Source organism: Stereum hirsutum (genome assembly GCF_000264905.1).
Source record: "Stereum hirsutum FP-91666 SS1 unplaced genomic scaffold STEHIscaffold_2, whole genome shotgun sequence".
Classification (NCBI taxonomy): Eukaryota; Fungi; Basidiomycota; class Agaricomycetes; order Russulales; family Stereaceae; genus Stereum; species Stereum hirsutum.
The window spans coordinates 3113145-3125760 of record NW_006763132.1 but is presented as its reverse complement, the minus strand read 5'-3'; the positions used below and the strand labels follow the sequence as shown (position 1 = coordinate 3125760).

The 12616-nt window shown below is 50.2% G+C and overlaps 5 protein-coding genes across 5 annotated transcripts; 2 read left to right on the top strand and 3 right to left on the bottom strand.

Annotated features, from left to right (window-relative positions):
• Nucleotides 1-1322: 1322 nt before the first annotated feature.
• On the top strand, nucleotides 1323-2163 carry STEHIDRAFT_108047 (uncharacterized protein; the record flags this gene model as incomplete). The annotated part of the gene is made up of 4 exons (XM_007300151.1): nucleotides 1323-1626; nucleotides 1677-1982; nucleotides 2041-2064; nucleotides 2126-2163. 4 exons carry the CDS (start codon nucleotides 1323-1325, stop codon nucleotides 2161-2163), a joined length of 672 nt encoding a protein of 223 aa, XP_007300213.1.
• A 631-nt stretch (nucleotides 2164-2794) lies between these two features.
• STEHIDRAFT_153144 (uncharacterized protein) lies at nucleotides 2795-3194 on the bottom strand (the record flags this gene model as incomplete). Its single annotated transcript, XM_007300150.1, has 2 exons — nucleotides 2795-2928; nucleotides 3002-3194. The coding sequence occupies 2 exons, from the start codon at nucleotides 3192-3194 to the stop codon at nucleotides 2795-2797; spliced, it is 327 nt and encodes a 108-aa protein (XP_007300212.1).
• A 1834-nt stretch (nucleotides 3195-5028) lies between these two features.
• On the bottom strand, nucleotides 5029-5643 carry STEHIDRAFT_48341 (uncharacterized protein; the record flags this gene model as incomplete). The annotated part of the gene is made up of 2 exons (XM_007299181.1): nucleotides 5029-5436; nucleotides 5506-5643. 2 exons carry the CDS (start codon nucleotides 5641-5643, stop codon nucleotides 5029-5031), a joined length of 546 nt encoding a protein of 181 aa, XP_007299243.1.
• A 1081-nt stretch (nucleotides 5644-6724) lies between these two features.
• STEHIDRAFT_118540 (DnaJ-domain-containing protein) lies at nucleotides 6725-8542 on the top strand. Its single transcript, XM_007300149.1, has 4 exons — nucleotides 6725-6936; nucleotides 7005-7067; nucleotides 7170-7438; nucleotides 7530-8542. Exons 1-4 carry the CDS (start codon nucleotides 6856-6858, stop codon nucleotides 8338-8340), a joined length of 1224 nt encoding a protein of 407 aa, XP_007300211.1. The 5' UTR covers nucleotides 6725-6855; the 3' UTR covers nucleotides 8341-8542.
• A 964-nt stretch (nucleotides 8543-9506) lies between these two features.
• Nucleotides 9507-10512, bottom strand: STEHIDRAFT_108044 (uncharacterized protein; the record flags this gene model as incomplete). Its single annotated transcript, XM_007300148.1, has 4 exons — nucleotides 9507-9657; nucleotides 9711-9811; nucleotides 9871-10077; nucleotides 10126-10512. 4 exons carry the CDS (start codon nucleotides 10510-10512, stop codon nucleotides 9507-9509), a joined length of 846 nt encoding a protein of 281 aa, XP_007300210.1.
• Nucleotides 10513-12616: the final 2104 nt, after the last annotated feature.

Genomic DNA, 12616 nt, shown 5'->3' with positions numbered 1-12616 from the left:
TCTTCCCAACGATTCGGTGGTTGAGTAAATGATGCCGTATGCAGGAGGTACGGTGCCGTCTTTCGACACTAACTCTAACTCTGGCTTTGTCCCCAACAGAGATATAGATAGGTGGCGTCGGTCCTGACACGGTAGGGTACACCCCAAAAGGACTTCAATAATATATTCACAAAGGAAGGTGGCGCCATCGGGCAGAAGTCTATCATGCTGATACGATAAACAGTCTAAGGGCGTCATGATACGAGTATCGTTCATGGCGAATCAAGGGTCTCATGTTTTGACTAGTAAGTCCTTTCATTACGGGAACAACGTATGGCATAACTGTAGCTCTCCCCTTCGCGGTCGTCTGATTTTCTCCCGCCATGATTCAGCACTCGTCAATACTTGCTCGAGGCGAGGTCTTGGTCGGCTGTACTGTCTTAGTCGCATTTTCCTAGGGGCCGATTTCGACCTACCTTGGAAGCCTCTACGCGATGAATAATCTCCAGGTGACCTTTGTTTCAATCATTACTGAGAAGCACAGTCAACCAACCTCGGCTCATGATATAAATTCAGTGTATGACGAGGGAGCTACGGTTTGCATGCCCGTATGATGTACGTACGTATACCATCTCTCTCCAGCTTGTATCGTCGCTCACGTCCCCTCTTCAGACTTCGGGGTCGTCGTTGTTTCTCCGTCAACATTGTATGATAAAGGTGTTTAATGATTCTCGAGTTCTAATCAACATCGTGACTTGCCGGCGTTTCTTCCGTGCGAAAATTCATCGCTCATTGTCTAAAGCTTGGGAACGTGCAAAGGTCATCTCGCTCTTCGAACCCAACCATGTTTGGGCTGTTGACGTCCCTCGCTCTACATCGTACACTTGACTCTCCTCCGACCATAATATTTAGAGCCTATGACCCACCGGTGGATAAGATGTTCCTGTAGTTCAATGCAGCCCTCCCTGATCTCTTGCGACGAAGCGGATCCGGCGCTTTTCACGGTTCATCTGTCAACGTGCCAGTTTTGGTTCGACTAACACGATAGTCGCTCTGTTCTCGCCTCGCCGGATCACTTGCTGTTGGCCGAGTCATAGTGATAGCGTTCCTGTGGACACGACGTTGTCTGAGCATGCGACGCGCTTCGGAAACCTATATAAGATCCTCTTCAGGACGTATGTTGGAGCGAGTCAAGTCAGCCAAAGTACCTGGGCTGTCTGCTCTCCATAAGCTCTCCTCCTTTTCCTTAACTAAAACCTACTCCGCTCTTCTCGTACATCTCGTGCGTATCTTCCCCCGTTACACCTATCTCCCCCTCTCATTGAACCAAATTTCTCGTCCAGATGTCTATGAAAGGTTCCCTCAGGACCGTCGCATTCGGCGGCACCCTCGCCGCCGTCTTCGCCACTGGCCCCGACATCTACTTCTTCTTCGCCACGCTCGCCCCCACCCAGAGTGGCGCCTCCGTCACCGACTTCTACACCAACACCTCCACCGCCAGTCTCACCTACTCCAGCCTCAACGACCTCTCCGGAACCGACGTCGCCATCACCGCCGGTAACATCAACCGCAACAGCGTCATCTTAGCCCTCGACACCGGGCCCACCATCTCCGCCACTATCCAGGGCTCGCCCGTCTCTGGCAGGGGTACCTGGAGAAAGATCACGTCTCAGCTGCGCCGAACGGTTCCATAAAAGGTGGTACACTGCTCTCGCTCGCGGATTATAGCGCCTTCGTCGGCGTGTTCGCGTTCACCAACACCGTCGCTCTCAGCGTAGTCAACCTCGCCGTGTATCACTTCCTCTCCACCCTCAGCGCCACGTCCGGCGACTTCAAATCGGGAGCTGCTGGGCCGTTTGGCTCTGATGCGGCGGAGGTCGATTTTGCTAGCGTTGATGGTTTGAGTGGACAACAGAGTCTGGAGGGAGGTAGCGAGATAAGCGCGTCTAAGCTTATGATTAGGATGAGTAATGGGGTTAGGATCGCGGCGACGATATGGCCCGGTTTGGGAGTACGATAAGTGTGGGTGGTGAAGGTTATTGGTCGAGCTTTGCTCTTTAGGGTTGGGGCTGGTACTAGGGAGAGGTATGTGGTTTGTCTCTGGCTGATGCATCGATGCTGATTTACCTGCTCATGGGCATTTTAGTTTGTCAGCCTCACAACGGTCTGAAAGTGCGCATGTGAGCTCTGATTTCTCGGATCAGTGATAAAGTAAATTTGTAACACTACACTCACGCCGTCTATTCATGATGAACCATAGCAATTTTAATCGTGTCTCTGAGCGTTGAGCAGTATGTGGACAGTGCTGGGCCCTTAATCTCCAATGCGGCGGAGGTCGACTTTACCAGCATCGATAATTTGAGCGAGCAGCAGCGTCTTGAGGGAGGCAGCCAGGTCAGCGCGTCGACACTCACGACCAGTATGAGTATTATGATCAGGATTGCGGTCGTGATCTATCTATAGTTCGGGAGTAAGATAAGTATGGGTGGTGACTGCCAGTGGTCGAGCTTGTTCTCACATCGAGGCTCATTTACCTTTATTTTGTAGAGTTTACAACGGCCTGAAGTTGCTAATCAGTAATAACGTCAACACACATTGAACCATAACGTCTCTTTGAGGAGCCTTTAATTTAGCTAGATGATGTACAACACAAGACCGGAGCAAAGACCACAAGTGTGGCGTAAAAAGGAATGCATAAACCGCCGCACACCTCCCCGGAAACCAAAGCGCGTCGTGAACTTGGGTCGGCATTATATCTCTGTCATATATAAGGTAAAATGTATCAGTATCGCTCACACTTCAGGGATATGCGTGCTCACCAATGTGCTGAGTCGATTGGGTCAGACGAGGCCAGTTCCGAGGCACTGGTTTCCATCCACTCCCAGTCAATCTTCATGAACGAGTCGTCAACACCAAAGCGTTCTGGTCGCTTATAATGATGCGAAAGCACTGACAGGTTGAACAATCATTGGTCAGTTCGATACTTTCGCGGTGCAGCTACTGTTTAGAAAGAAGCACATACCTGGAACGTCTGGGGCGAACCGCAGGAATGATTTGAGCAGGATGTGGCGAACCTTCTCGGAATGTGGAGTCGTTTTATGATATGCGGGGAGTCCGCCTTGAGGATTCGAAAGTTGTTCACGAAGTAACTGTGTTTCTTCGGGGGTCAGACGGACGAAAGGGGTATACTCGTGGAGAACTCGCAATGAGTTCATGATAATCCCTTCCAAGCAACAGAAAGAGGGCTTCCTGGGAGTGTATATGTCGGTCACTTCTTTTCCACATAGGTGGCAATGTTCTATGCTCCACGGCTGTATTCTGTTCGTCACAGATATAAAATTGACGGTCTCCACAGTCGATTGTACAGTAGGAGATCGCCAGATTGTGAGTGAAGCATAATCTGGTCGCAGTCAGTCGAACATATACACGATACAAAAGCGGTGCGGTGCTCTTCCAGAACAGTCGTAAGGCGACCGAGGTTTAGTATTCCGTACGATTCGTACTGAAAAAAAGTGCGTTCACACCGTAATATATTGACAAGGTAAACTCGAAGAATCCATCTGACTGCTGTGGAAAGTTTGACTTGCGGTGGTCTCTGTAAGGAGTGGTAATAGCGCTTTGCGTACCACCTCACGAAAATTAATGCTATAAAAGCTTGATCGATTCGCAGACCTGAGATCATGTCGCTTGTGAAGAAACCTGTGGACAGTACCGAGAAGAGTGGATGACGAGGAAGGTCTATACCTTTGACATCATTGTTTCTGTAGGGATCTGGTGCACTAGGATAATGACCGCCAGCTAGGCTGTCGACTAATGGTAAGGCTCCAGAGCTCCGAAATAGGAACTCCAAGTTGTGTAAAGTAGACCCCCCGGGCCACGTCTGTCTGACTTTCAATTCAGCAACCAGCACATCGAGAGCATGCGAGATAACGGAGGTGTCCAGATGTAAGAGGCCAGATGACACCCTCTGTGAATGAATCTGGAGGCTTGCCAATAATATTCCTACTATCGGCGCCTTGAAAATGAGCTCCTCCTGTGCTTCTCTAACCTGTGACCGCTGACTCAATCTATCCCGATGGCAAAATGCGATATGGCAGAGCGCCCTGGTAAAAGGACAGTTCCATAATTCGTGAGATATCTCCGACCCCGTGAGGTGATATGAGTAGCGTCTACCCGCCTTCACAAGCCTTCCCAGTAAAGGCAGATCTAGAAAGAATACAAATGTTAAGTCATGAACCAAGATTAGACACTAGCAACGGCCGCTCACAAGACTTGCCGAACCATTGATACAAGCAGATGTCAGCTGCTGCTGTTAGGTTACTCCTGATGCTGGCCTCGTCGGACAAAAGATAGAGAATTGTTGCTATTTCAAGAGGGGACGCACGAGGCTTCCCACCACCACGACTCGGCTGTAGTCGATATTTTTTAGGATGCCGAGATTTTGACAACGACAACAAGACAGCAGCAGCATGATCTAGTACACCATCATCGTGCGTCTGGTACAACACCGTATGAAACGCCATGTGTTCGTGCATGGCGACATCATCATCTTTGCCATGATAATCCACGATTTTGTAAGTCGTGGGGGTATTGGCCCGAGTAGGCTGAGCTACAACGAGACCATGTTGATGAGAGACAGCATCTGTATCACTACGTTGCTCCCGGAATATTGGTAACAAATAATCATTCTTCACTTTGGCAAACTTCTGCGTTATTCGTCCCCATAGCATTATGCACATAGATGGTGCACGCTTTGTTAGCTTTAACCAATAAGGTCCGTTCGTCACGAGCACTCGCGAAAGAGTAGACTGATACGGAGATGTCTTTGAGTGTACGCAGCCATGAACAACTGTCCAGATCGTGTAGACGCCGACACCAGTGATAAAGACGCATGAGATAACACCAGCCGCAAGAAGAAGTTCGTCGGATCCGGAGAGAGGTATGGAACTCGACAAGAGCATGTCGAGCAGCCCGACAATAAACAACAACACGGGTATGATCAACAGCTGAGGGAGTGTTTCAATGGCGGGTGCAAGGAGCCGATTGGCCTCAACCCAGCGTTGGTGTAGTTCGCCCAATTTCTTGTGGGCCTGACTGTGCTTTGAGCGGGTGAGCACTGCGACATATCCTCGACTCGTGACAGCTAGAGCAGCGACGGAGATCTAAAGAAAATTGCGCCAATAAGAAGTTAACAATCGAGGTACAGTCGAGTTGAACTGCACTTACACTGAGAACAAGAGAAATAGAGAAATAGAAGTTAAGACGTATTACGCCGGCAGCCGGCTCAAAGAGTGATGGTTGGGTGAAGTTGAACTGCGCGGCGCTCGCTCCTTGCAGCACGATGATTACCTCAGTCAGGTTCTGCAGTAGCTCGTTCGTTCGTTCCCCGGTGTCTGGAGCAAGATTAGTGAGAGATTGGGCGTATAGGGCTGTGACTATCGCGGAGAAAAGAGCGACCTATTTTCGTTGGAAGATAGACCCACGGTAAATCTGTGAGTCAATTTTCATGGGAAGGAGAAGACTCACGAAGATCAATAATGTATCGAGTGTGCCTCGCCATTGACTGATGATCGGCTCTACATTATTCATGTGCGAGCGTAAAAGGGCGCCCCATGCGCTCGCACTTGTCGCCGAAGTCTGAGGGAAAGGCTGCCTGGAAACCATATCTGAGCAGCCAGTAAGCAAGGTCTCTTTAGGAGCCAGGTTAACGAAGACACACGCACCTATTGCAGTCTGTTTCTCGTGAATCTTTCGCAGATATTCAGACACCTCTTGCAGACCAGACCCTGTACAGAATAAAAATATAGATTGATTTTCCGATAAGGAGAGAACGGCCACAAAACGCAGCGATCCCAACGAGAACTTCGAGACGAACAACGACGAACCTAGGCTATTACTGTTTTCCGTTTTCTCTGTCGTTTTCTTTGCCGTTTTCTTTTCTGGACCCGCCTCTGGTACTGTTGCTGGTCGCAGGTATTGTGCTTGACTTTCCATCAATACGATCAGTTTATCGAGCCTATCAGTGCTGCGCTGCGTCAGCCAGAGCAGGAAAAGAAAAACCATTAGTAACCAACATATTCGAAAGGCCCTTCCAGGGGTTGGCCTGCTCTTCATTAGAGATGGACATTGACTTCGAGGTCAAGTAAAATAGAAGGTGCTGTGTTACTTGACAAGGGCTTAGAGAGCTGAGGGAAACAGCGATGGTGAGACCGAGTGCGCAGACCCCAGGCTGGGAATAGATCGATAAAGAGTTCCATGCTCCCATGCGTTGCAGCGACAGTCCCAGGCTTTCAGTTACTGTCTATTCCCAAGGAGTGCGAGAAAATACGCGCCCATACGCGCATGCAGGCTGCTGAAATGAGGAACCCGAACGATTGACGAGAATTGTTGAATCGGATGGACACAACATCATCGCTATACTCGAACTAAGATTCTTCCGTCAACGCTATTCGTAAACCTAAGGGTGTCAGAAATCCCAGGACAGTTACTTACAAGTTAACTTACGCCGTTTTCGTGAGAGGAAACGGACAGTGGCAGACGACGATTGTGGCGCGCCACCTTATGTTCTGCCTCCGTGATGTCATAAGAGATAAGATAAGATTCAGCGTATGTACGCCTGTTTCTCGCAGGTTCTGGCAAGTTCGTTCCTCGCCTGGCACAGTCTCCTGAGCTCCAGACTCCGCCTTACGATCCTTCAAGTACATCACAGCGCGCCCATCGTCGACGTCAACTTCTAACTCACCCTCTCACCCCAACCATTATACCTCAAATACCCCTCGTATCTTAGTTTCTTTTCAGAGACTATCACACCTAGCGCTTGACTCCTACATACCTACCCACTCTACTACCGTTCTACCTTGAAAGCGACATATCAACATGGGTAAAGACTACTACAAGCTTCTCGGCGTTTCAAAAGATGCCTCAGAAGACGATATCAAGAAGGCCTACAAGAAAATGGTACGTCCTCTTACCATCATTACTGATGAGGTGCAAACATGTTGACCACACTCTCATCCGTAATTTAGGCCTTGAAATGGCACCCAGATCGAAACCAAGGATCCGATGCTGCATCACAGAAGTTCAAAGAGGTACATACTCATCCACTCTTTCTAACCCCTTCGTATGAATGTTTTACTCCCAGTGCTGACGTTTGACCTACAACCCCTATTCCACTCCATTACAATATGTAGATCTCCGAAGCCTTCGAAGTCCTCTCAGACAAACAGAAACGTACCATATACGACCAACTAGGCGAAGAAGGTCTGAAGGGCGGAGGAGGAGCCGCAGGCGCTGGTGCCGGCCCAGGCGGTTTCCCAGGATTCAGTTCAGGAGGATTCCCAGGCGGAGGTCCGACGACGTTCACATTCGCGTCGGGTCCCGGAGGTGGAGGATTTGCTGGTATGGGTGGAGGCGGAGGTAGAGGTGGATTCGCACCTTCCGATCCACAGAAAGTCTTCGAGTACGTATTTTCTTCCACCTTTTCAGCTTCACTTAGCCCGGAAGGCGTCACCTGAGAGCGCTGCTGACGGTATTTGTTTGTAAACCTATAGGTCGTTCCTCTCCGGAATGGGCTTCGGCGGACTTGGTGGGATGAGCGGGATGAGCGGAATGGGAAATATGGGCGGTTCGTCAAGAGGTAGTTTCAGCATGGGAGGAGACGACGATGACGACCCAATGAGCGGTGGGGGCAGCCCATTCACCTCCTCATTCGGCGGCATGCCAGGCGGTATGCCGCGTCCACGCCGTACCAACTCTCGTTCTGGCTCCGGTTTCCGTCCAGCCTCACCTTCGTCAGGCGGTATGAACGGCGCATCATCACCACCAAACGAGATCACCAAACCACTAAAGGTCTCGCTAGAAGATCTATACTCGGGCGCTACGAAGCGGCTGAAGATCGGGAGGAAACTGTTGGATGGAAGTAACGAGGATAAGGTGTTGGAGATTCAGGTATTACCTGGGTGGAAGAGCGGGACAAAGATCAGGTTCCCGAAGGCAGGGAACGAGCAGATGAGTGGCGAGGCGCAGGACTTGGTGTTCGTGGTAGAGGAGAAGCCACACGATCGATTCACGAGGGACGGGAACGATTTGATCGCGAGTGTGAAGCTTCCACTGATGGATGCGTTGACAGGCGAGGGAGGGAAGAAGACAGTGGAGTTGCTGGATGGGAGGAAGGTCGGAGTGCCTGTACCGGGTGGTGTAGTGAAGCCCGGGCAGGAGACAAGAATACCTGAGGAGGGAATGCCAATCAGGAAGAATGGGGTGGGGAAGAAAAAGGGGGATTTGGTGGTGAAGTGGGATGTCGTGTTCCCGGAGAGACTGACTCCAGCGCAGAAAGAGGGTGTGAAGAAGGTGTTGGGTTAAAGAGGCGGCTGGTTATTGTGTGGCGGTGGCGTGGCGACTTGATATGATGGACGATCCCGCTCTTGGTCTTTTTATTTCCTTTGTTTTCGAACTGCTGTTTCCCTCGCAATCTACACCTACTTCCTGTTGTTGGTTACCTCTCCTGTATCTCTCATTGTACTTCCGTATTATGCAAACACAGCTACATCCCCGTTGGATTTTCGGCGAACCGGAGGAGCTAGAACAGACATCTCAAAACAGGGAGAAAAATTTACTATCAAACGGAGAACCATCTATTTGAGTGGGCACGACTTATCAAGCAGAGAAAGAATACGCACGGACAAGAACCGTTCGAATCAAGTCACGATTAAACATGGCGCCGTGGCGTCGGAGCTTGAATGGTGACGATATTGACCTGACGGCCCTCAAGCCGGCACTCCTAAAATATAAGTTACGGGCAAGCTAGTCACCATGGAGTCCATCCTCGTGTTGAATAGCCAGCTGCGTCGATCCTCACAACGGTCGTGTCGAAAGTCAAGCCTCTCCACGACCAACATACTTACACGTACGATCGACAGTCGCCGCCGTGTCGGTACCGTGTGCTGATCGTGAAGGTTCTTCGCCACTGTGGCGACACTAGTACTCCGTCTGCCATGATCATTCGGTGGTCACATAGTAGGAAGCTCCTGGCGCTGTTCATTCGGGCGCAGATAAATATAGCTAAAGTATATGACATAAACAAACACCAAACCAACATCGTGCCACAGCTATCAACGCAACACTAACACCCTAGGTATCCCGATGATGCCTCAGTACTACTAGATATTACAAAATACGCCCACAAGTAAATACATAGAACGCAGTTACTCTCAATAAGTATAGTCTTGACATGACATAGATAGCAAATGCCCGCACTTGCGTCCTCGACACTTCCTCCAGAAGAGGACCAGCCCTTGTCTCTGCTCTATATCAAACAAATGAGGGTGGCGAATGTCCTCTATTCTGAGTCATTACGGAAGGCATCCTTTGAGAGAGAAATAAACTCTCTGATCAGCGGGCCAGAATCGAGAGAGAGAAAACGGTGTAGTGATGCATACCGGCTGCGCGATGGTCGCCCCTGTGAAAGTAGGTATTGAATTTCTTCGGAGCTTTGCGTCATGGTAGCAGGATTCAGAGTGCGAGGACACTCAACTGAGTGTCTGCTCAATGTGTTTGGCCGTAACAGAGACGTCTGCGTCCACAAGAACGCGAACAATATCATGAGGGGAAAGAATAGCAGCGCGCATCCACCGACTTTCACGATTGTGTCGGGGGAACGCCATGTAGCGAGAAGAAGACCTGAGGAAGGGTCATCAGCAAGAGAACAATGACTTGCAATTAAGTATAAAAACATACCGATAATACCGAAGGAAGTCGAAACACCCATGGCGAAGAATGGATACGCTAGCAGGACGAGGGTGCACACAACCCGTGACCGCGTTGACATCAACGTCTACAATGTTCAAAACCATTAACATAATGTGTTTACGAGGGGAAGATAAAAATCCACACCTCGCGATACCAAGTGGGTGCGGTCATCGAATTCCCGTACATAATTGCAGAGCCGACGATTATGCCACCCCAAGTAGCACCGAATGCGACAAGGAGACAGATATACGTGATACGCTTGTTATAGTCCAAGACCTCTTCGAAGGGTGGCGGGGTAGTGACCCAGGCCGAGAGACCAGTAAATATCAAGGCCCCCTGGCGAGAGTTTTGCTGTCAGACCAAAGAAGAACCAAAAAGACAAGGTATGTGGACACTTACGACGATGTTCAGCTGCGAAATTCGATCGGTGTAGCGATCCTTGAAAACAGCCCATCTCTCGCCATTCTCGCCGGCATCCCAAGCTTCCTGTAGGTCTCTGCGTCCGTAACAGATCAAACAGCACATTTTCATGAAGACTTCGCAGACTTTGTTGAGCGGGAACGGGGTGCTTGGCCAACTGTCGAGTCGCATGTGGGAAGGCATCGGTTGTCGTGGTGGAGGAGAGTAACTCGCTGGATTGTAGTGATAGTAGGGTGGCGAGGGCGGTGGGGTTGGAGGATCACGAATAGTTTGGTATGGGTTGGGTAGGCGGTAGGGTAGCGGTGTCGGGAACGAGGGCGCACGAACTGGTGTGCGAGCGTAGAAGTTGCTGGAAGGGGACCACATCTTCCCGTATGTTGGGCACTGAGGATAAACTTGAAGGTGAAACCTGGCTAATATACATCATCACCAGGGATACAATGGAACACACCCCGCAAGCGTGGATTTCATTTACTGAACAGTGTTTCGCTCTGGAGTGGAGAAGGCCAACATCCTAACAGACATTACTCTTTGAAGATGAAGAGCATCCACGCTCCCCAGATCAAATTGTTCCGAATGCTCTCGGATCTGAAAAAACGCCGAGAGGGCGGGGAAGTGTGACGAAGAACGCCTTCCATCCTACACAGTGCCCAATAGAGTACTTAATAGCGGGAGCGCAGCGCACTAGTGTCGGGTGCGACATAAAATTAAAGTACTTCTCCGCGAGTGATTCACGCCTAGCCAGCGTGCCGCGAACGAGGATTCTACACCCACAAGTGACGCGGAGTGTTCGTCCGTACACAACAGCAACAGCGGGGATGTCGACGCCGTGCAAAGTGTGATCCCGTCATGATATGACATCACTCACAATGTCCTTGCACAAGGTGCTCGGCGTGGGGTAAAGAGAGGAATTCGATCATATGAAAGAGAAACGAAAACGAAGGGAAGGGGTGGTTATCCGCATAAATACGAGAACTCTGGACCTAACTTGAGTACATGCCTAGGTCCAGGGATTCCTGGGCCGTAGAAACGTTGTCGCGGAGCTGCAGAAGTTTGTCTGCCAGTGGGGCCGTTCAACACGCTCTACAGATAGCCATCCAATAAAAAACAAGCACGGCGTCGTGCGTAGAGGTACTAGTCACCACCTCTATTCGATGGCCATACGAAGCATGGCTGGTGTGCGTCATACCGTCCCTCGAGAGGTAAGCAAAAGAAAGAGCGGATACAGAAGCTCTGGTAGCGTGGCCATGAGAGAGTGAAGGAAAGTGAGAGTCCATGGCAGCTGAACGTGATTGGCGCACTGATGGGATCTGCCGATTAAATAAAAAGGTTCTTGCCACTGTGGCCCAAGTATGCACTCTTCGACAGCGGCGTTGATCTACTTGGATGATGAACCTATGTCTATACACCCAATAGAGGAGGCCACCATGATGAAAATCCGGCATCACCCATCATGCGATGAAACACCGTTATGACCGTAAAACATACCGTCTTACGGGGCGGGGATCACTCGCAGCTTCCATCTTCGCAGACGAAAGGTAGCAAAACGTACCACTGGTACTGTCAATTTTCGTATCCCCGGAGCCTGACCGAGCTTAGAATCAGACGACAAGGAGATCTATGCCACCGAGCATTGATGAGCTCCACCATCATATGATAAGATAGACTTGCACAGCTTCACTCTGAATGCCGCGCCGTGGATAATGGACTTGTTCTCGGAGTTCGCCCTACGGAGGAAAATACATACAAAGCATAAGCCGTTTTCAGACTCCACGTACGAGTCGAGTCGATGCGTAGATGATGACAGCTGATGGTGGCTGGAGGCTAGAATCAGAGACTTACACGATGATCCTTGTACGCCGCACATGTCTTGGTGATTCAGACTTCGACTGATCCTCGGAGGCCTAGGGCCAACTTGAACATCTGTCTTGGTGGATGATTCATGAAAGGTGGCGCTGAAGAGTGCCTTGGCACACGGGATTCGTTCAAGTTCGCCCTACATACGAAAAATATCAGTGCTCGGACATCCGAAACGTGAGACAGCGAGGTACGAACAGATGCAGACGGGTACCATTGGCATTTGGGCAAGTAGTACGAGCGGGGACTCGCCGCTTCGAATTCATCTGAATAAGCTTGGATCGGATCCGCCCATTCCCATTGAGCGGATTGAATCGGACAAAGTCACTATGTAACTGCCCCGCGCCGCGCAAAGAGTGCGAAGACTACAAATCATAAGCAATCGTTCATGGTGATACTCTCATCTCACCGATCCGCCAGCCTGAGTGGTGACCTTGGTAGTGAGTCAAGTGAATCAGTCGTGGTGACCTCCAACTGGAGCATATCAGTCGGCTACTGTACTCTACTAGACTCATGTCGGGGGCACAAAAGATCATGAAGGAGGAGGGCGTGCCAGGGATCCCGAGACGTCGTCCTTTTTTTTTTTTTNTTTTTTTTTTGTTCCTTGTCGTAG